The sequence below is a fragment of the Onychostruthus taczanowskii genome, unplaced genomic scaffold, assembly GCF_017590055.1.
Source record: "Onychostruthus taczanowskii isolate IOZ18803 unplaced genomic scaffold, ASM1759005v1 scaffold63, whole genome shotgun sequence".
NCBI lineage: Eukaryota > Metazoa > Chordata > Aves > Passeriformes > Passeridae > Onychostruthus > Onychostruthus taczanowskii.
This window is the reverse complement of record NW_024504012.1, coordinates 3,675,044-3,696,240: the sequence shown is the minus strand read 5'-3', so window position 1 is coordinate 3,696,240 and position 21,197 is coordinate 3,675,044. Positions and strand designations below refer to the sequence as shown.

General features: G+C 56.4%; 3 protein-coding genes across 3 annotated transcripts; 1 reads left to right on the top strand and 2 right to left on the bottom strand.

Annotated features, from left to right (window-relative positions):
- Positions 1-114: 114 nt before the first annotated feature.
- On the bottom strand, positions 115-3,577 carry ITPA (inosine triphosphatase). Its single transcript, XM_041420054.1, has 8 exons — positions 3,429-3,577; positions 3,292-3,349; positions 3,135-3,199; positions 2,562-2,635; positions 1,887-1,918; positions 1,172-1,287; positions 670-746; positions 115-405 (listed from the first exon to the last, which is right to left on the bottom strand). Exons 1-8 carry the CDS (start codon positions 3,489-3,491, stop codon positions 285-287), a joined length of 606 nt encoding a protein of 201 aa, XP_041275988.1. The 5' UTR covers positions 3,492-3,577; the 3' UTR covers positions 115-284.
- A 2,373-nt stretch (positions 3,578-5,950) lies between these two features.
- VAMP4 (vesicle associated membrane protein 4) lies at positions 5,951-16,820 on the bottom strand. The gene is made up of 7 exons (XM_041420058.1): positions 16,551-16,820; positions 15,259-15,305; positions 14,919-14,957; positions 8,490-8,590; positions 7,913-7,992; positions 7,678-7,729; positions 5,951-6,636 (listed from the first exon to the last, which is right to left on the bottom strand). The coding sequence occupies exons 1-7, from the start codon at positions 16,614-16,616 to the stop codon at positions 6,608-6,610; spliced, it is 414 nt and encodes a 137-aa protein (XP_041275992.1). The 5' UTR covers positions 16,617-16,820; the 3' UTR covers positions 5,951-6,607.
- Positions 16,821-16,878: 58 nt separating this feature from the next.
- On the top strand, positions 16,879-19,560 carry MYOC (myocilin). The gene is made up of 4 exons (XM_041420187.1): positions 16,879-17,027; positions 17,145-17,739; positions 18,134-18,253; positions 18,340-19,560. The coding sequence occupies exons 2-4, from the start codon at positions 17,238-17,240 to the stop codon at positions 19,122-19,124; spliced, it is 1,407 nt and encodes a 468-aa protein (XP_041276121.1). The 5' UTR covers positions 16,879-17,027; positions 17,145-17,237; the 3' UTR covers positions 19,125-19,560.
- Positions 19,561-21,197: the final 1,637 nt, after the last annotated feature.

The following is a 21,197-nucleotide window of genomic DNA, read 5'->3' as shown; positions in this document are numbered from 1 at the left end:
GCCGGTGCCGGCTCCGGTCCGAAGCCGCCCCCGAATCAGAACCGCGCAGCTTCAACAGCCCACGCCCGCCGGGCTCTGCTGAAGCAATAAAAAGAGCGGAGAGCGAGGCAGCGGTGGGTTCAGAAGGAGCAGCTTTAATGGCACCCCGCGGCGGAGGGAGGCTCTGCCGGCGCTGCGCGTGACATGCACACCGCTGCCGCGGCGGGGGCTCGGACCGGGGCATCTCCAGAGGCCCTTCCCGACCCAGGGATCCTGTGCGGCTGCGTGAGCCCGCGGCTCGGGCGCTAGCTGGGAGCGGCGCGGGGCTCTGGCGAGCTGCTCTGAATGAAGAAGGCAGAGAGCTCGCTCAGCGCCCTGTACCGGTGTGAGATGGAGTTCTTCACTGCCTTGGGCATTTCGGCGTAGCTGCAGGGCACAGAAACAAGTGTCAGTAGCAGGGACACTACAGCACATCCCTGGAGCACCGAGAGCCCCCCCTCTGCCTCCCTGCTTGGCTCAGGAGGGCATCTGTAGTGACACAACCCCCGATCTGGGGGTTTTCCATCATCCACCATGTTCTGATCCAAGAGGACATGTCCCCCTAATGCCCTTCCTCACAAGCAAGTTCCCCTGGACACCCTCGACCAAGGTTTGCCTTACACAAAGAGCTGTTGGAAAAACAACACTCACGTCTGGTTGTAGCCATTTGGCTGAAAGCAGGGATCCCAGCCAAAATCCCGAGGGCCCCTGGGCTCCACTATCACTCCCTGCCATGAGAAAGCACAGAAAAACTTTAAAAGAACACAAAAAAGCACAAAAAACCATAAAGACTGCACTTCCCTTGCAGTTACATTTCCATCACAGGCCCTGCAGGTGCTGTCCCCTCCCCAGCTCGTCCCCAGGGTGTGACCAAAGTCAGCAGCTCCAAACTCAGGCTGCCCTACGGTGACAGTGCTTTGACCTCTCCAAATACCAGAGCTAAGAACTGCACCTGAACACAGAGGGCGATGGGCTGAGGAGACTGAGGAAACGTGCAGAACAAAGGGCTGCACCCCCAGCACCCAGCTCCCACCTCTCCCTGAGCCTGCTCCCAACACTCAGCGACCCAGAGGCCACCAGCACCGTGCTGAGCAGGGGCAGTGCAGCTGTGACAGTGGCAGCACAGCCCTCCTGCCCAGCACGCAGCACCTACGTGGGTCTGGCCTTTGAAGAGCCTCACTGGCTCCTCCGGGTTCCCGCTGCTGAAGGCGAAGGTGCAGAGCGCGTAGGCAGACTTGTCCTCGAAGCCAGCCAGCAGCTTGTACAGGCCTGGGGGACACAGAAGGGAGCCTGCAGGTCCTGCTGCTCCCTGGGAGCACAGCACAGCCACCCAGGCACGGATGTGCTCCACATGGCATTGCCAAGCGCCACGGGAGGTGACAAAGCTCAGGCAGCAGCATGTTCTTGGCAGGATCCCTGCTGGGACTGAAGCCAGAGCTCAGATCTCATCTCCAGAGCCCTGCCATGAATCTGGGAGATGAAGCAACCCAGCATAACTAAAGCCCCTGGTGCGTGAGAGTGATTAGTGCTCACGTTAATGAGACCAGCACAGGATTTGCAGTCACACTCTGAACCGTGGGGTCAAGGCACAGCAGGGGAGGGGAGTGTTAGTGGAGAGGGGCTTGCCCTGAAGCCACAGGGAGCAGGAGATCTTCCAGGACGAACAAGATGCTCCCATGAGCCCTGCCACCAGCCTGCAGAGGCAGGAGTCTAGGAATCCGGGGATGGAACTACTGAGAAAAACAACATCCCAGGAAGGAGGGCACAGAACAGGCTCGAGGAACCTGCTGGTTCCCCCAGCACGGGCAGGGGCCACTGCAGGGGCAGAGGAGTGGGTTACACACAGAGCAGTAACATGAGAGCAGTACCTTCTGGCTTGAGTTTCTCCAGGAACCATTTTCTGAAAAGGAAGGAAAGAGGGAAGATCAATTTTTGCAATTATCTCTCAGAAATACAGGCATCCTTGTGACAGTGTTGCTTACATTTTCATAGGCCTTTGGAATCCTTTTCATAGGCCTTGGAATCCCTCTCAGTGTGCTGTAAGATCACTCATTCTGCACTACTGACCAGGAAGGACAGACTTACCTCTTAAGCTGAAGGGGGCACAGTGAAAACAGCAGTGGGGTATTTAGTTTACTGTATCCTAGTTATTATGTATATAAATAATAAAATAATAGAAATGTATGTATATAAATACATAATAACTTTGTTATCTTGTGGATTAAAGCTGTCCCTATGAGAACCTATGGGGCACTCATGGCAGAGTCCTGCTGAAAGGCTTGGTGCCTTTACTGCACAGCTTCCCAAGCTGCCAGAGCAGGCACCACAGATTGGAAACCAGAGCCAAGAGCCCAGCTCTGTCTCTCCATCCCTGCTCCCTGACTTACTGCAGGCTCAAGGAGCTCAGTGCAGCCCCTGGGGTGCAGGATGAGGGGCAGGGCACAGCAATCACCTCCCTGACCCCATTGCTCCTGGAGTTTGGAGCCCACCCTGCCAGCCTGGGCTCCTCACCCTGGCACATGAAAGGAGAAACAGCCACTTACATGTAGGGTCCCGGGAGCCCCCCCAGGGCATTGAAGCACAAGCAGGTGTCCTCTACTATAACAGGTCCCTGAACCTACAGTGACAGCCCAAGAGAAGGAGAACATTAGACCCAAAGGAAGGCACTCCCTTGCTCCATCCTATCCTCGTGTTTCCACTTGACCTCAAAGGCAACACACACCAGCCAGACACAATCAAACCCAAACCCCCCCGGCAGGCCAGAGAGGCTGAAGAACAGTAGGGAAGGTTTCACATGGAGAAAAACAAGCAGAGCTGAACACTCCCTGCCATCCTGCAGGACAAGGAAAGGGAAAGCCTGTGCTCCAGAGGCATGCCTGCAGGACACCCATCCCAGAGCCAGCTGGGAATGTTCAGCAGACATCAAACTCTGTCCTGCAGCCACCGGGCCTGCACTGAAGGAGCTTCCGTGACCTCCCGCTGCTAGAGGGACACGGCATAAACCAGAACAGCCGGGAGAGCAGCGGGGCCAGGTCGGGCCGGTTTGGATCCTTCCGTGTCCCCGGCTGGGGTCCCTCCGCACCCATCCCGCCGGGAAAGGGGAAGGAGCGAGTGACCTGCCGGGCGGCTTCGCGGCACTTCTGCACCGAGATCTCGTCTGGCTCCCCCTGGTACTCGGGCACTGCGGACACGGGGACGGAGCGGTGCTGAGTACACGGCCGGGCCGGGCCGGGCCGAGCCACCGCATCCCGCCAGGCCCTGCCAACAACTTACGGTCAATTTTCTTTGCCACCAGCGTGTAGGGAGAGGAGTCCCCGAGGATCTGCGTGACCTGCGCAGGGAGAAGGGAGTGACAAGGCAGGGAGGGACAGAGGCAAACCGCTGGCCAGGCCCGGTCCCGCCGCCCTCACCTCCTCCAGTTTCTTGGCGTTGCCGGTCACGAACACGACGCTCCGCCGCGCCGGTGCCGCCATGCTGACCGCGCGCACGGCCCCTGCGCGCCCGGCCGCCAATCAGCGCCCGCGGCGCCGCCGCGCCCCGCAGCGCTCGACCAATGGGGAACGAGCCCGCCCCGCAGCTTCCAGCCAATGGGGAAGGCGACCGCCCACACCAGAGGCGGGAACTGCCGGTCCCCGGGGGGCGCGGAGGGTCGCCATGGCAACCGGCCCCTCACAGCCCCGGGCCGGTTTACAGCCCCGGCCTTGGGAGCCCGCGCTGCTTTTGCTGGGGTAGAACCGGCTGCAGCCGGGGAATCGGCAAGGGGATTGTGCTCCAAGCTCTGCTGATCTTCTGCCCCCGACTTCGGGCGCGTCTCTGCGCTTTCTGCCATCAGGTTTCCTGTGCCGGAGCCATACAGTTCCGTCCTTGGTTTGCTGCTGGTGGTGCCTCTCGCAGCCAGAGCTGTCCCTTGGGAACGTCTGTGCCCCGGACAACCCCAGCACTGAGGGACTCGAACCTAAAACGGATCAACAGCCAATTCCAGCACCTCGGGGCTGATGGTTGGCTTGTGGCAGCTCTCCCTGCAGGAGCAGCCGGTGGCTGCAGCAAAAACTCCAGGCTCGAGTCAAGAGCTCTGTCCGCGGGGCCGGTGCGCAGCCCTGCAGGAACAGCTCAGTGCAGGGCGGGAGCAGCCCTGGGAAGGAGCAGCAGCGGAGTCGCAGCTCTCCCACCGTGTACCCAGGCCCCTCCTCACCGCCAGACCCTGCCAAGACTGCTTTGCAAGGGGACTCCTCGGGAGGGATTTCTTTCCCCCTGGGCTGCACAGCCAGGAGGCCTCTCTGCACCCGTGTCCATCCCTGCAGCCTGCCTTTCCCTCAGGCATGGGGACCTGGGATCACGCCACAGGCTCACACAGCAATCCTCAGAGGAGGAATGCGCTGCTTTCGCCAGAAGATGCCATTCCCTGTACAAAAGAAATCATGTGGAAAACAGCAGCTGATGGTCTGTCTTCTGCACAATGCAGAAATGGGTAAAACAGACCCAAAGCTTGGGTGAAGGAGTTGTTTTTGTTGTAGAAGCTCCTTCATAACCTCTCCTAAGTGAAAACCAATCCGCAAGCACGCAGACACTGCTGGAAACAACACCCCCTCCCTTTCTGCTGACTGCAGTTCTCTCTGCCACCAGTCCAGGGTGGGACAGCACAGGCTGCAATATAAAACCACAATACTACGGGAGCATGTGGAGGACTGCTCTGCACCACCCCAAGAGCAGACATTTCTAATGGTCTTTCCAGCCTTGTGGGGAAAAAGAGAAAAATCTATAAAACTTGCTTAGCAAATTCTACTCCTGCGATGTTTCTGACCAGGGCTCCTGTGGCACCAAGGTCCTGCTGCGGGTGGCAGCAGCAGCAGCAAAGGCAAGGCTGGGCTGTGGGAGAAAAGCAGAGGCCCTGGCAGGGCTCTGCAGCAGCAGGAGTGAATTAACTCACTTTCCAGCTGGCAGGACATGGTACCAAACAGCTCAGCGAGATCTGCAGCCCCCCTGGAGACAGACACAGTCCCTCCTCATCCACCTTCGTGATCCTTGCAGGCAGAGAGTAACCAAAGGCACAGGCAGGATGACTTGTCCCTTCCACGGAATGTATGATGTTAAAACCAGCCTATACTTCAGGAGGAAAAACCCAGCTTGCCTTCCTGATTCCCACGTGGAGAGATCAGCTCTAGCAGAGGGGAAAAGCCCTGTTTATGTTCCAGCTGGGCAAGGCAGATTGAATCACATCCAACCCTCCAGGCTGCCCTGCTCATTCCTAATCCCCTTCTCTGCATGGGGCAGCACTCAGGTGGAAACTCTACAAGGTCCTGGGGGCAGGGTCAGAGGAGGAAGCTGGGACATGGCACTGGAAATTCTCTGGGGCACCATTTCCCCTCTCCAGAATAATTTCAAACACGTGCCTAGCAGGACAATGCAGCTCTCATCAGAGAAGCCCAAAAAGAGAACCAGAAGAGCTTGGGTCAGCTGAAGTGCCAGGCTCAGGGTTGGAAAGGAGAAGGCTCCCAAAAATAAAGGGCTGACAGAAATGCCACCAGCACTTGAGACCAAGGCTGGAAACAGCCAAAACACCACAGTCCCACCCATGGATAGAGGAGCTCAGTTCCTGTTCATTCCAGCACAGGGGTCCCCAGAGCCCCCCAGTGCCCATGTCTGGGAATAATCCCCACCCCACTGGATCACAAGGGAGTAAAACTGGCTGCCATTCAGGACCACGACCACCACATCATGGTGAAGGGCTCTGAATATAAACTGGGCTTCTTCACTGTGGATGGGAGTCAGGAGAATTGTTTTCCAGCTGTGTCTTTATATAATCGTGCTGCTTGCTGGGTTTTAAACACATTTCTTACTTTTGGTTAAGAACACACAGAAACAGGGACTCCCAGCCTCAGAGAGCCCTGACTGTCCTCCAAAACTTTATGAAGACGTGCAAAAACTCCACATGTACAGTCAAAAATAGGTTTACTGGAATGTCTTTAGTCACAGCTGTAAGCAGCAATACTGAAAACACTGAGCTTGTGCATTCCCATGGCAGGACCAGAAAGTCTTCTGGATTGTAAAACCTAATTTCACTTTTTCTCTTCTCTTTTTTTTTTTTTTTGAACAAGAGAAAAACAACACCCTTGCAGTTGTCCTCAAAAGAATCAGTTCCCTATAATGCATATTTCCCTTCAGACATTTATCCCCTCCTTTTCTCTGATTCAGAGTCCCCTCTGCCTTCCACAGCAGGCAGCAGGGAGCTGCTCAAAAAATATTATTATTATTATTATTATTATTATTAATATTACAACTCAACCATATGTACAGATAGACCATAGGGGCAAGTAGCCAGCTCCAAACCAGAGACCCAGAATTCCACAAAACAGTCCGTTTGGGATCTGAATCTTGTGTTATAAAAAAAGTCTGACAGCAGGACAGGTACTTGACTGGAAAAGGGTTGTTTGGTAGTTCTTCAAACACTCCCTTAGAGCTGGCTGCTTGCCACCACCTCCTGCTCCCAGGAGAGAAAACAACTTCCAGGCTATATACAGATATCTCACTTAAATTACACAGCAGGTTGGTTATCCCAGAGGCAGCTCCACCGAAGCCTCCAGCTGCCCTGTCAGGAACGGTACTTCAGGACTATGGGCACTGCAAAACACAAAGAAAGCAGCTCTCAGCACACCCCTGTCCCTGCCAGGGAGTCCCCCCATTTCTGCAGTGACAAACCCCAGCAGCTGTGAGCACAAGTGTGTTCCCAGCTCCCAGCTAAAGCAATCTGCTGTCTGCACACATGCTAGACAACATATCCTGCTACCTTCATCTCCTTCCAGCTTCCCAAAACTAAACCAGATGGGATTTTCCATCAGTCTCTCTGTCAACCCTGCTGCCAGCTTTGCCTCTCCCACTGCAGGCTGTGTGTCAGAAGGACAACAGGACACAAGGGCTTTGCTGAAGGAACAAGAACAGATACAGAGCTGCCTCTGGACACTTCAGTGGGAGGAAAACCCTCCAGACCCAGTGGCACACAAGAGCTGTACTGCCATGCTGCATGGCCTGGATCCCTGGAGCATGTCATTGTGAGGCAGAGGGATCAATTATTCCTGCCTGGAAGAAAGATGCTCTGGTCATTCTGAGCTGTTTGGTAGGAAAAGCAGTGACACCCCTGCTTAGGGGAGCTCCAGGAAAGGCAGAGAGCACGGGAAGGGACCAATGGCAAAGCCACAACAGCTACTCAAAGGAAATTAGGCAGCACAAACTTTGGGAAAGAGCATTTGTACACAGCAGGCTCATTGCAAGGTGGCTGATACATGTAGAGGTGTTTCTAGCAGACATTGCTCTAGCCTGAAACTTTTCCATGTACTCCCACCCGCCTTGGGATCAGTCAGTGCCAAGCCTGGGTCAGTACAAGGTTGGCAGGGCACTGCTGGCTTTCTCTGGTCACAGTCAGCAGGACTTGGAGCCTGCTCCTCTGTGTGGAACAGGAGCACAGAATGCTCTGCAGGCACCCCTTATGGTGACTTAAGGCAGAGTGGAGCCCATGGGGTGGCTCAGGTGCTGTCCCTCAGGGACACCAGCACCACGGTGTCTCTCCCAGCACGGAGTGCCACCAAGATGTCCTGTCTCTCCCAGCATGGAGTGCCACCAAGACGTCCATGTCAGCCATGGCTGGGCTGATGTGGAGCTACTCACCAATGATGACGAGCAGGAGAATGAGCACCACCATCGCTATGATCGCCTTCATCTGCAAGGGGAGCACACAGGCACCTTACACAGGGAGCCTGGGGCAGCTGCTTCGACCTGACAGGAGGCCTTTGCTCCCAGCAGGCTTTCAGCTGGGAAGCAGAGCTGCTCCACCTTCTCCCAGGGGCAGGCAGGTCACCACCCTTCCACAACCCCAGCCCTGCCCATTCACCTTCTTGCTCACCTTACAGTCTCGCCACCACATCTGTCTCCGGAGATGCTTGGCTCTTTTGCTAAAAGCTGCTGCATTGTCTGATAAACTGTCTATTAAAGGAAAGAAAAGAGTCAGTTCAGTGGTCACAGCACCCATTCACCTCTTCTAACTCCACTAAGTTCTATGCAGTAAAAGACCCAACCACAGCATGATTCACCAAAGCCACAGCACAGTGATGTCCTTCACCAGAGCACACACAAGTCCCACTGTGCTCCCTCTGTACTGGCTGCTCTCTGAGGACAGGAACGTGCTCTGCAAGCCAGTGGACACTGCCAGAAGACAGACCAATCTACCTTTGCTTGAAGGATCAACTAGATCCCAGCAGCCAGACACCTCCAAACTAATGCCTCTGCACAGGGCAGCAGGTAAAGTTGGAGAGAGAGTCAGCAGAAAGTCAGATCTGCAGCTCAAGGCTGAGCATCACCACTCTCAGGAAGGACAGAAATGTAAGCCCAGGACTAACATGAGGTGCTTTCAGAACTGAAGCAGATTAACCCAGCCCAGCAGCCAGGGAAGCAGGCCAGCAGAGCTGAGTTTGATATCACACCTGATTTATCCTGCAGGTCATCCAGCCGCTCGCCCCTTTCGATCACCTTGGTGATGTTCTCCTGCATGACATCGATGACTTCGTCCACCTGGTTCTGGACACTGGGGTGGGGCAAAGGCAGCATGAGAGGCAGAAGTGAGCACCAGAGCTGCCCAGCCTGGTGGGATCTGAGAGCTCACCCACAAAAATGAAAGGGCACAACAGTGGAAAGAAAGAGGTGGAAGGGGTGCAGAGAAAGTCAGAGGCATGGCATGGTATGGGGTGGATCTCTGGCAATCCCAGAAAGGGCAAGGGAACACAAGGGGCTCAGAGAGAGCACTTGGAAGTCAGCAGAAGTGGGACACCCTCTCTAACACCTTTAACAGAAATGCAGTATGAAAAGGAACTAATTGCTGTTGGTGGGCACCTCTGCTACAGAAGAGCTCACAAAGGGGAAAGAAGAAGTATAAAAACCATACCTTATCTTTCTACATTTCACAGAACTCCACATCACACCTTTGCTCAATAACTTGGGGTGAAATTAAATCAGTTCCCTCCTCCAGGAACTGAGTTACTAAATTAAACCCACTCTGCCAGGGGCATCAAGAGAATAGCAAATAAATGGCTGATATGAACTAAACCAAGTCATAATTCATCTTCTCCTAGGTTATGCAACTCTGTGGGTAGCCTTCAGTGAACAGCAGCCTAAATCACACCCGTAGGGTTATTAAAAATGCATTTATTCACTCCAGAAAAAAAATACACTGGCAAGAGAGAAAAATTTTCCTGGTGGAAAAGTACTGCTCCATTCTGGTTTGTATTTTGGAGCTAATACACATTTGTTTTCCTGGAGATAGAAATGAGGATATTCTTGAGGCCCGGGGCATAATACATTGTTTGAGACATGCCGTTCCCAGGAAGGCAACAGCAACAGCAGGATCTTGGAGGCAACAAAACAGAAATAGCTCCAGAGAGAAACAGTGTATCCTCCCCCAAGGCCCACCAAACTGGAGCCAACACAGACTGAAGGCCAGTCAATGGGGCACTGCAGAACCAGAAACAGGGCTCTGTCCTCACCACCATGCCTCTAATTAATTAATTAATTAGAGACATAGGTTCACACTGACCTGTTTCTCCTACCAGCTACATGCCTCTCACCAAGCAGACACCTGTGCTGATGAGGAGCAGCTGCAACCAGCAATAGTGGTCACAATACTTGCTCACATTTACTTACTGTTCCAAATACAGCTGAGAATAGTCATTAAAAGGCATTTTCCTCCCCAGAAAACTCTAAGAAGAGTTCTACATCTCTAAATATGAAGGGGTTTCCCATCTTAGCCTTTCAGGTTGAGGTCCTCAGCACCACTGCACTGTGGCTTCCAGAGCTAGAAGAGCCAAGCAACTCCTCTGAAATTTCTGAGTCAACAGCTGTGATAAGGCACATGCTGGACTCCAGCAGCACATGTAAAAATTTGCTTTATTTAGGACAGCACAAGAAAGGAACCTGCCTTCTCTGCTGCATCACAGTCTGTGGGAGCAGCATCTCTCTGAACCCACCTACACCATGCGGTGGCAGCTCCCGCCTTCCACAGTGCCAGGAGCTCCTTATCTGGAGGGGAAGGGCACAGACAACCCCCAAAGATCTCCCAGCAGGAGCTGCCCTGTGCCCAGGAGCCTGCTCTGATCCCCTGTTTGTTTTACAAAGCCCGAGGTGAGTGGCAGAGCTGTTGGCAAAGCTCGGAAGGTGGCACTGAGGATGCAGACAGGAAACACAGGGCAGTGCCCTGGGGAGCCAAGCGTCCACCCCACACAGGACACAGCCCCACGGCCCATCCCTGGGCACTGGGTGACAAGCAGGCACGTTCTGCAAGGGGCTTTCCTTACCTTGGCACAACAAGTCCCAGCTTGGAGCTGCCAGCAATGCAGCTACAGCTTGGGGCGAGAGGAAAAGCACCAACATCTGCTACCCCAGATGAGCCAACTTGGCAAAACCTCTAAGCCTCAAACATGGGCTTCACACGCAGAAGTCTACAGTTACAGTATGTAAATGTTTCTAAAATCATTTTCTGGCTTGAAAATAGAGAGATTTCCTCCCACAACAGATTTGTCACCAAGTTATCCTGGTACAACTAACAAGTGGGAGCACACAAGGTTACAGTGTATGTAGCAACTTGCACAGCAATGCGACACCACCCCTATCCCTGCCAGTGCAGGTCAGAGCCCTGAGGGGGGCTGCTGCAGTCCTGGGGCACCCCAAAGTGCTGGAGGCAAAACAGGCTGGTAACTTCAAGCTGCTGTGGTGGTTAACAGCATGTGGGGGACAGCTATGGAGCACAAACCCTTACTGCCCAAGCTGCTTCTCAGCATCCTGTCTCTTCTCACTTGAGCTGCTGGCAAAATGCTAAGGGCCTTGTTACCTGCCCAAACCCCGGGCAAGCTGTCAGCTGTCCCCAAGAGAACAAAACATCTCACAGAGGAAGAACTGAGGCACAAAGAAATCAAGGCTTATAAACTTCCACAAATGTTGAGGTGCTGACTCCTATGGAACATAAATGCATTTGGGTAGCACAGCTGGCCATCTGGGGGAAAAAACCAACAAAACAATGAAGAGGCCAAGCCAGGGAAATTCAGACCTCCACAAAGCACCTTAACCAGACCTTTCTTTCTGCTCTCTCCCACCCTTCACTGCTGCCTCTCCAGAAAAATGCTCAGCCTATGTATTAGCCCAGTAACTGCAGAACAAATTCAAAAATTCCCAGTAGTCTGGCATGCTTGAGGTAGGAAACTCAAGTCACATCAAGAAGAAAATATTTTCTTGTTTTATTTGGCAAGAGAGAATGAGTCCTCTAATACAAAGTGTATTTCCTGTTGGGGAGCTACAGGCTTTTGACACATACACTTCATGTGCTTTACTCCTGCCAGATTTCCAAGAGAAATAAAGAGGAATAAATACCTGCCAGGAAAGGGAGCAAGACAAAAACATGAAATATGTCTCCCACGACCTTCTTTCTTACTAATTACTGCAAGTCTGATGCTTTTAACAAGGACAGCAAGTGTACACCATCAAAGCAACGAGATCCAGTGGCACTCAGCTTGCTTTAGACTCCTCTCTTCTTGTGCTCTGCTGTTCCAGAGTGGGAGGAATAAGCCTTTCCATTGTGGCCACCCCGGGTTAGGTACTGAAAACCTGCCTGGGCTGGTCAGGGTGCTGGGCTAACAACAGTGCTGCATTCTCCAGACACCGTAAACAGCCTGTGCACACACCAGGGGTGTGCTGCCCAAGCTGCTGCTTGTCTCCAAGCTGGGGTTTGCAGCCAGCATGACACTCCAGTTTTCCACCCCAGTGATATTAACAGTGTGTATTTTGGTGCACATTCCACCCAAACACCCCTGGTTGTGGCAGCCACCCAGGGAAGAGGGAACAGGAGGAAGAGCCAAGGCAGATGGAGGGTACAGAGACAGGAGGCTGCACAGCACTCCCCAGCTCTCTGCAGAGAGCCCTGCTGCTCCCAACAACGGGGTAACAGTGCTGAACCCCGCCACAAAGCCATGGATTGAACGTGCTGCTTAGTCCCAGTTGGAAGGAAAACAGCAGTCTATGCCTCCCTGAGGCCTTTCAGTCACTGAAAGGAATTATATCCAACAATGTCACCTGTCAACCCGGTCTTGGTATCACCTTCAGATGAAAGCCTGGACTGTGGTTGGGGTTCACTGCACAACCTGCAATGAGCCCTGGGAAGCTGCAGTCAGCTCTTGCCTCAAGAGTTCAAACCATTCCCCAGACCCTCCCCCTGCTCAGGGCCTGCAGCCAGCCAGAGCCACTGGGGCTGGCAATGCTGATCCCCCAGAGCTGCACCATGGGGGATTCACAGAGATCAAGAGGCTCCTGGGGAGCCTCAGCAGCAGCATGAACAAGAACCCAATGGCACAGTTCCCCGAAAGCACAAACATCAGCAGTAAAGTAAGTCAAGCAGTGCAGAAAAGGGGCTGATTTTAGCAGAATTTTTGAAAAGATGGTCTGTGACGAGAAGCTCCTTTTCCAAAATAAAGAAATCCAGCTGGAAGATGAACATCCCAGCTTCCCTTGAAAAGACTCTCATGCACACATTCAGCACTTCTTCCAAAGCCTCAAAGCAAAGGCAGAGAAAGGAGAACAGCTCTCCCTTACCTGTTCTTTGTGCCTTTGGGGAAAAGGATAAAAGCCCTTTAAAAGCTGTGCCTCAGCTCCAGCCCACCCTGGGCATGGGAGGCCTCAAAGGGACCCCATGTGGCCTCTCAACTACCAGAGGAGAGTCCACCCCAACCAAGCAGCCTCCAGACACATCAGGACAAAGCTCAGCTTGAAGGGGACTGACACTTTCTCCTGTCACTGTTGCTGTCACTCACCTCCTTCCCCTACAAGGTTTGCAGTGCTCCCCACCACTGAGCCAGCCTTGAGGGTCTCTACTGCCAAACTCCACCCTGACCCAATCCATCCCCCTTTCCTGCCAAGGACAACTAGGAAAACTTTCCAGTCTTGCCCCTCACGTTTAATATGTTCCACACCTTTGCTGCCATAATCCCATCACTTTTTCCTGTGCCCAATCCTCCACCCGGTTTTCTTTTACACCCATCTTCACACCTCGTTCCTCCAGCCCCACAATTCCATGGCCTCTCCAGCTTTGCCCAGCTATGCCTTAGCTCTCCAAATGCTCAATTTCCTCCTTAAAATGTCTTTTCCTTACAGTTTTTCAGCAGCAACCTAACCCTTTATTTGTTGAAACAAAGAAAACTGAGTCACTGTGAGACCAGGCACATTGATCCCTACAGCACAAGGGCTGAACTGATCAGAAACTTCACAGTGATCTCCATGACAAGAAGTGATGACTGCACGGTGTAAGTGCTTATTAAACAAAGCAATCAATGCTGATGAGAGCAGAAAATAAATTCTGGTTAGTAACAAGTGCTCTAGATGCTCCATAGATGTAGCCCCTTGACAGCCCAAGGGAATTATTCCATGCCACATCCACTGTGTCCAGGCAATCCGTGGCAATGGGCAAGCCTCGTGTGTGGGCCGTTAGTCACATCACACCTATGGACCCACCAGCTCCTGGCCAAATGCTCCTTTCACTTTACTTCCTTTTCATAGGTGCCCTGTCCTCCTCTACCTAAGCCACTGCTCCCTTCTGCCAGGCTGAGACAGGCAAGAGAAGAGCTCCTGTTTTCTCCCACCAGCAGGGAACACAGCAGACACTGCAGGTGCTGTCCAGCAGAGGAGGCTGAAGGGATGGACACTACCCCATCTCTACCTCTCTATGGAGGTGAGACCCCCTCATACACCCAGTTCTCAGCCTTCTTATTCCCTCCAGATCATGCCCTAGGAGGGAAGCTCCATCCACACTGGCTTACTCCAGAGAGCAGTTCCTCCCTACCAGCAGCATCCTCACACTCTGGGAGGAACAGAGATGCCCTGAAAACTCGGGGTGCAGCACCTGCCCTCTGCCTCTTATGCAGCACAAGTGCCCTTCACCCAAGATAACAAGCACAGCCTAATGCTGCTGGTGGCAATGAGTCATCCCAGAGCTGTGCTGGCTTCTTCCTGGCATGGCAAAAATCCCTAACCAAGAGCCACACACAGGCTGCAAGCCATGAACAGCCTGAACAATGCCCAGGCAGCAGTCCCCACACAGATCTCTGTCCTGGCTCCACAGACATCAGCAAAGGAACAGGGCAACACAGACCAGAGGTCTGTAAGTAACCCCACACTTCTGATTAAGTACCACCACCACATCCTTCACAGGAAAAACTGGAGCCCTGAACAAGCTTCATCCAGGAAATGACTCCATGGGAGAAGGATCCAGAGTGATCACTCCTTCCTTCTTGCCCCACACCTCCTCCAGCTGTAATGGTTTCCTGTTTTCCAGCAGCTTTGACCCCAGTGAGTCACTGCTCATCTCCAGATCACCCATATCAGGTTTTTATCTGGAGAAGAGGATGCCAGAGCACCAGCTGCTGCCCAAACCCCATGGACCTGGTGTGTTCCTGACCACTTACTTTCTTGAAACGTTAAGGAGCATGTTACAGGATGAGGTAAAAAAAGCCTCAAAAATCAAAAAATTATGCTAGGAAAGGTTAAAATTCAGGGTTAATGCTGTAGAGAAAGAGCCTCACAAAAGCATGGAACAGGTCACCACCAGAACACAGCCAGGGCTTCAGGAACTCCAGTAAGCTACTATGATATAATGGTATCCCTTTACCTCACTGAACACACAATTTCTTGACAGGCTGTATCAAAGTTAGGATTTCCTTTAGCTGTGGACACATGGGGTAGGACAGGTCAGTTAGAAGAACACAGGCGTGAGGAATGTTCATATGATGAGCTACACAGAAATACTCTGACAAGACAGCAGCAGGAGCTCCAAGTGACAAAATAAGTCATTATCCCCGTGACACTAAGCAACAACAACTTACTGCCTGATCTTGTCATTCCTGGGTCCAAATGGCTTCCTCCTGCAGGCAGAAAAGAGCAATCAGGACAGAAGGCACAATGAAAACATGTTTTTAAACCAGACCCAAAAGATGTGAGGAGAGAACCAATGCCTTGTGCACAGAGAATTGTTTTCATACCTCCCATCAGTCCCTCCCACGTCTTAGGATCCATGGGACATTTCACTCTTACAAAAGGTCACGCCTATTAATTCATGCTCAAGGCCAAGGCTCTGGAAGCACATCCCAAAGGAATTGAAGGTTTTCATTCCCAAGCCCCCAGTCTCAGAGCTGCAGGCAGGTATGACACTGCATTCCAACTCACAGGAAAAAGTCTTCCTCTTCATCTGAGTCTTCCTCCAGCAGGTTCCTCTGCAAACACACAAAAACCATTCCATTAATAAGCAACCACCATTTCACACCCACATTTCCAGCTCTTAGGATGTAATCAGCATCCTCTGACTGCAGGAAGGCCCTCTCTGCTCAAGGGACAATCCCCAGCCCTGCACCCAAAATCATCAGATCACCCACAGACACCCTGGGCTGTTCCATCCACACGGGAAATCAGATCCACTCGATTTGGAGGATGAGGTTTCTCCACCATCTGATGGCAGCAGGTGTAAGAGGGATGACCACAAGGGAACCTTGGGCTGGAGGGCAGAGCAGTCTGGCAGCTCCTCTGTTTCACCCCAAAGGGCTCCCCAGGACTCCCCTTTGCTGATCCACTACACTGCAGGAGAGGATCCAAAACCTGATTTTTAAGGGGAACCCCACAATCCCACAGAAGCCTGCATGTTCCAGACAAAACCATTTCTGCTTAGGGTCAAAAACAATCAGGAGGGAGAGGTAACACACTAAAGCTGTGAGCCCAGGGACCCAGCAGATGGTCCTTGGGGACAGTTGCTGCTTTCCCATGTGTAGATCTGGGCTCCCACCTGGCCTGATGCTCTGATGGTGCAGCTCACCTACATTTCCATCCTGTCACACTTGCTCAATCAACTCAAGCAAACCTACAACACCGTGCAGTAGTTCCAGCCGCTGCTTCCCTCCAGGGAGGAGCAGCCTGCTCGTGGCAGCACGGGCACCGCGGCTCGCTGGCAGCTGTCGGGAGCTGCAGCAGCGTTTCCGACCACAGCCTAAAGCGAGCTTTAGCACAGCCTGACCCCAGCAGGTTAAATCCACTTCATCCAAACCAGGCAACTGCCGGGACCTGTACTCAAAGCCTGGAAATGAAGGGACCGCGGTGACAGGAGAACAAATCGGCTGTAATGGACAGGGTGACTTCACTCAGCTCCTTCAGCCAACGTGGGCAGCAGAGCCAGGCCGCGTCCCTGCCAGGCTCTGCGGAAGGGCAGGAGGCTGGAGCACACCGGCATCCCCTGGCCATGGATGCGGCATGAAGGAGCCGCAACAGGTTCCCGAAAGAGCCGTACCGAGGCTGCTGTGCCACACACGGAGCGGGGCTGGCGCTCGGACAGCCCTCACCGCCCGAACGGCGCTGTCAGCGCTCCGGGCCGCTGGGCCCCGCGGCTGAGGGCTGCGGCGGCACAGACCCGGCCAAGGCCCCCCTGCCGTGGGCACCGAGCCCGCGCCCAGCCCCGCACGACAGGCACTCACCCGCTCGCTCTTCACCGAGCCCGTCACCTCGTCGTCGTTCAGGTGCCGCTTGAATTTGGGAGGCATGACCGGTCTGTGCCGCGGGTCTGTGCCCGGGGGGAGAAGCCTGGAGGGGAGAGCGGGAAGCGCCGGGCAGGCCCAGGACGGGACCCGCCGCCCCCGCGCTCAGCGGGCCGGGCCGGGCCGGGCCGGCGGGAAATGGCCGGTGCCGGAGAGTCCTGTCACATCCACCGCCCCGCCCGCCGCGCCGAGCGCCGAGCTACCGATGGCGGGCGGGGACACGACGGGGAAAGGGGGCGGGATCGTCCTGAGGCGGGGCGGACCCGGGGCCGGCGGGCTCCGTTCAGGCCCCGGGCGGCCCCCGTGGGGTTCGGCCCCGGGCCCGCCCGCCCCGGCGTCACCCCTGGCGCACGGCCTCGGCCAGCGGCCCCGGGGAGGCGGCGGGGCAGTGCCGGTGTCCCCGCAGGCATCTGGGAGGTCGCGGGGTTCGGCCTCGGGCCCGCCCGCCCCGGCGTCACCCCTGGCGCACGGCCTCGGCCAGCGGCCCCGGGGAGGCGGCGGGGCAGTGCCGGTGTCCCCGCAGGCATCTGGGAGGTTCGGCTCGCCCGCCCCCCGCCGCCCCGACCCTCGTGCTCTATAAATGCGGGCGCCGGTGGCCGGCGCGCTCAGAGGGGCGGCGCCGGGGCCATGCTGGGGGTCTGGCTGCTGCTTTGGGGTTCCGTGGCCCTGGGTGGCCGGGCGGACACCGCCTTCCTCCGCCGCGCCCATGACAGCTCCGGCCACTGCACCTACTCCTTCACGGTCGCCAGCCCCGTGGAGGCCGCCTGCCCCGAGGCTGCCGGCGGCGTGCCCGAGCTGCGCGCCGAGCTGGCCGCCCTCGCCGCCCGCCTGAGTCGGCTGGAGAGCCGGGAGCGAGGAGCGGCGGGCTCGGGGCCGCGGGGAGCCGAGCCGGGGGGCGCACGGGACCCGCAGCAAGTGGCCGCGGCCTCCCGCCTGGAGGCTGCGTACGGCGAGCTGCTGCGGGCCAAGTCCCGGCTGGAGGAGGAGAAGGGGCGGCTGGAGCGGGAGAAAGAGGAGCTGGGCAGGCGGCTGGAGAGCAGCGCCCAGGAGATCACCCGGCTGCGGGCCGCCCGCTGCCCCCCCGGCAAAGAGGGGCCCGGCCGGGACACGCTGCGCGCCCCCGCCAAGGGTAAGTGCCGGGGCCGGGACCCCTGTGCGTCCCTGCCGCCGAGTCCGTGTGCGGCCCCCGTGCTGTGCACCCACTGCTGGCCCCGCTCCTGGGGGGCTCAGCCTTGCTGGGAGGTCGCAGCCCATTGCCCCATACCTGCCTCCCCACGCCGCCTGCCCCGCAGCAGAGGGGCCATGTAGGGTACCGTGCTCATCTGGGCTCTTAGGAGTTTCCCGCATAGAGAACGGTCAGGGATGTGCCCTGCTGCAGAGGGAGGGGCACCGGGCTCCTGCCCAGGGCATCGGCATTTCGAGGGGCAGCAGCCCGGCACGGAGCCCCCCGAGGGCGGCAGGAGCAGGCAGGCGGTGAGGGGGCTGGCTCAGCCCCGCTCACGCTGTGCCTGACCCCGCTGCAGCGCCGCGCTGGGAGCCGCAGCCCCTGAGCTACCAGGAGCTGCAGTCGGAGAGGACCGAGGTTCCCGTGTCCCGGCTGCTGGAGGAGACGGCGCTCGGCCGCCCGGGCAAGGAGGACTCAGGTACGGGCACGCCGGGCCGGCCCCACGGCCCGCTGCTCACGAGGGGCTGGCGGTGACCGCTTGTGTCCCGTCCTGTCCCCGAGCAGGCTGCGGCCAGCTGGTGTGGGTGGGAGAGCCCGTGGTGTTCGGCCGGGCGGACTCCATCGCGGGCAAGTACGGCGTGTGGATGAAGGACCCCGAGCCCGTGCCGCCCTTCACCCGGGACAACACCTGGCGTGTGGACACCGTGGGCACCGAGGTGCGCCAGCTCTTCCAGTACGAGGAGGCCGAGCAGCTGGCCCGGGGCTACCCCGCCAAGGTGCACATCCTGCCGCGGCCCCTGGAGAGCACGGGGGCCGTCATCTACCGCGGCGGGCTCTTCTTCCAGCCCCGCCAGTCCCGCTCCGTGGCCCGCTACGACCTGCGGGGAGAGACCATCACGGCCGAGAGGGAGATCCCCGGCGCCGGCTACCACGGGCAGTACCCCTACTCCTGGGGGGGCTACACCGACATCGACCTAGCGGTGGATGAGACGGGGCTCTGGGTCATCTACAGCACTGAGAAGGCCCGGGGAGCCATCGTCCTCTCCAAGCTGGACCCCGAGACGCTGGAGATCCGTCGGACCTGGGAGACCAACATCCGCAAGCGGGGGGTGGCCAATTCCTTCCTCATCTGCGGCACCCTCTACACCGTCAGCAGCTACTCGGCGCCCAACGCCACCGTCAACTTTGCCTACGACACTGCCACGGGCAGCAGCCGGGCCCTCAGCATCCCCTTCGAGAACCGCTTCCGCTACCTCAGCATGCTGGACTACAACCCTGCCGAGCGGCAGCTCTTCGCCTGGGACAGCTTCAACATGGTCACCTACCCCGTGCGCCTCTCCCGGGCGTGAGCCGAGGCTGGCGCTGCGCCGGCTCAGCCCCCGGGACCTCGGTGCGTGCCTTGGCACCCCGCTTCCCTCCCCTCTTCCCCCGGCACGGCCGGGAGCGCCGCCTCGCACAGCCTCCGGGAGCGCCGGGGGCCGCACGCTGCCCAGCCACATCGCATTGTGCTCGAGCGCAGCAGCGAGAGATGAGGCAGTGCTCCAGAGCCCGGCAGAGCCAGGGAAATGCCTCTCACCAGCCTCGATGGGTTTCCGATGGGTCACAGCAGTACCCAGCCCTGAGCTGCTCCAGCACCTCCCTGAGCACCCAGCCTGGCCACCCCGAATGTGGAGCAGGGAGGGCTCAGGCATGGTGAGGGCTGGGCAAACAGGTGGTAGAAGGGCTGTGCAGGGGGACCCTGCTTTAAAATAAAGGTTTTTTCCTAGCTGTGAGCAGCGATCCCCTCTGTGGGGTCAGGGTTTGTTGTTTCCAAGCTTCAGCCCTGCAGAGCTCTCATAAGAGATCCCACAAGCTCCACTGGCATCCCACACTCCCAGTGCCCAAGGGCATCCTGGAGCTCAGCCACCTCCAAAAATCATCGACTAGGCTCAAAAGCAGCAGAAAATACAGACACACATTGCACAAGCCTTGTTTTATTGAGGAAAAAAAGCAGCCCAGAGAGCAGGGGTGAGGAGTGCTGTCAGAGCATCCTGCAGCCGGGTGGCCTCTCAGTACCCAGCCCTTCCAGCCGTGTGCTTCAGCTTTACAGCCATCCCAGGCCAGCAGCTCTCCCCACAGCAGTCCAAAACATGCTGTTTCATCTGTTCATTGTAGAAGGCTTGTAGGAGGGGGCTTCTTTCTCCCTCTGGCATTCAGGGCAGCAGCAACCACATTCCCCAGGGGCTGCATAGAGTCCTGGCCCAATAAACACTGCCCAGCACCACTGCTGCTTCACACCTTGTCTTTCCAAGCCTGTTTTCCAAGGAGTGTGGTGGGCTGGTGTCCCTCTTGATGCACCTGTAGGGTGAAGGTGCTGGTGGGGGGAGCTGTAAAGCCTTGAGCAGGAAAATGCCACGTTTTGGAAGGCAGCTTCTGACAACAACACACCAGGTACTGGAGCAGTGGAAAAGGACAGAGAACACAGCGGGACACTTGTGATGATCACCTGCAGCTACAGGGATTTTCTGTGAGATGCTTCACCCCACTGCTGTTCTCCTGACACTAACGCTGTTGTCCCAAGTGTAGCAGCACTGTATGTTTGCATATCAGTGAAGTATTTGGTTTATCCCTCATCCCCAGGCTTTATTTTGGAACAATACGAGGTGGTTGTACAAAGTGAGATGACACGTGTAAGGTATGTTTGCTAAGCTGCAGGGGGGGCAGCAGGAGGGACCCCAGCACGAAGAGGGGGGAGGCTGAAAGACCCATTCCTGCTCCTGGGCAGGCCCAGAGCCAGGCTGGGAATCTCACCCGAGCCAGGGCCACTGGAGGTGTCCCCGTGGCCAGTGATGGCCCCAGGAGGGTCAGGAACACATCAGCCCTGTCACTGTCACACCCAGAGCTGGGGAGCCCCGGGGCCAGGGCACGATCTGGGTGAGGGAGAGCCGAGCAGGCAGCAGCAGTGCCCAGCAAACCTGCCACCAAGGGGGGGAGAAAGGCATTTCTGTCCCAGAGCGGGATGGGAGGCGAGGCTGGAGTCCCCCTGCACCCCGCAGCTCCCCGGGGGGTGAGCCGAGCCCCGGGATGAAGGCAGGGTTTGTGCAGAGCCCCGGGAGCAGCAGCACCTCGCTGAGCCCAGACACCGAGGGCAGACAGCTCTGCCCCTCCCCGCGCCAGGGCCTTTCAGGCCGGGAAGTCCATCTCTTAATTGACTGAGAAAATAAAGGAGGACAAGCCAGTGTACACAGGATTTCCAGAAAGCTGGGCTGGAGCTGAACAGCGCTGAATACACTGCTTTACTTAACAGGCTTTGGGAAAACAAGCCCTCCCTGCCCACATCCCAGCAAGAAGCCAGCCTGAGCCCAGGGGGTGTTGCTGGCTCTCGCCCCAGTCACATTTAACACCCCTTTGGCTCTTGCCCTGGAGAAAAGTTACGACCTTTT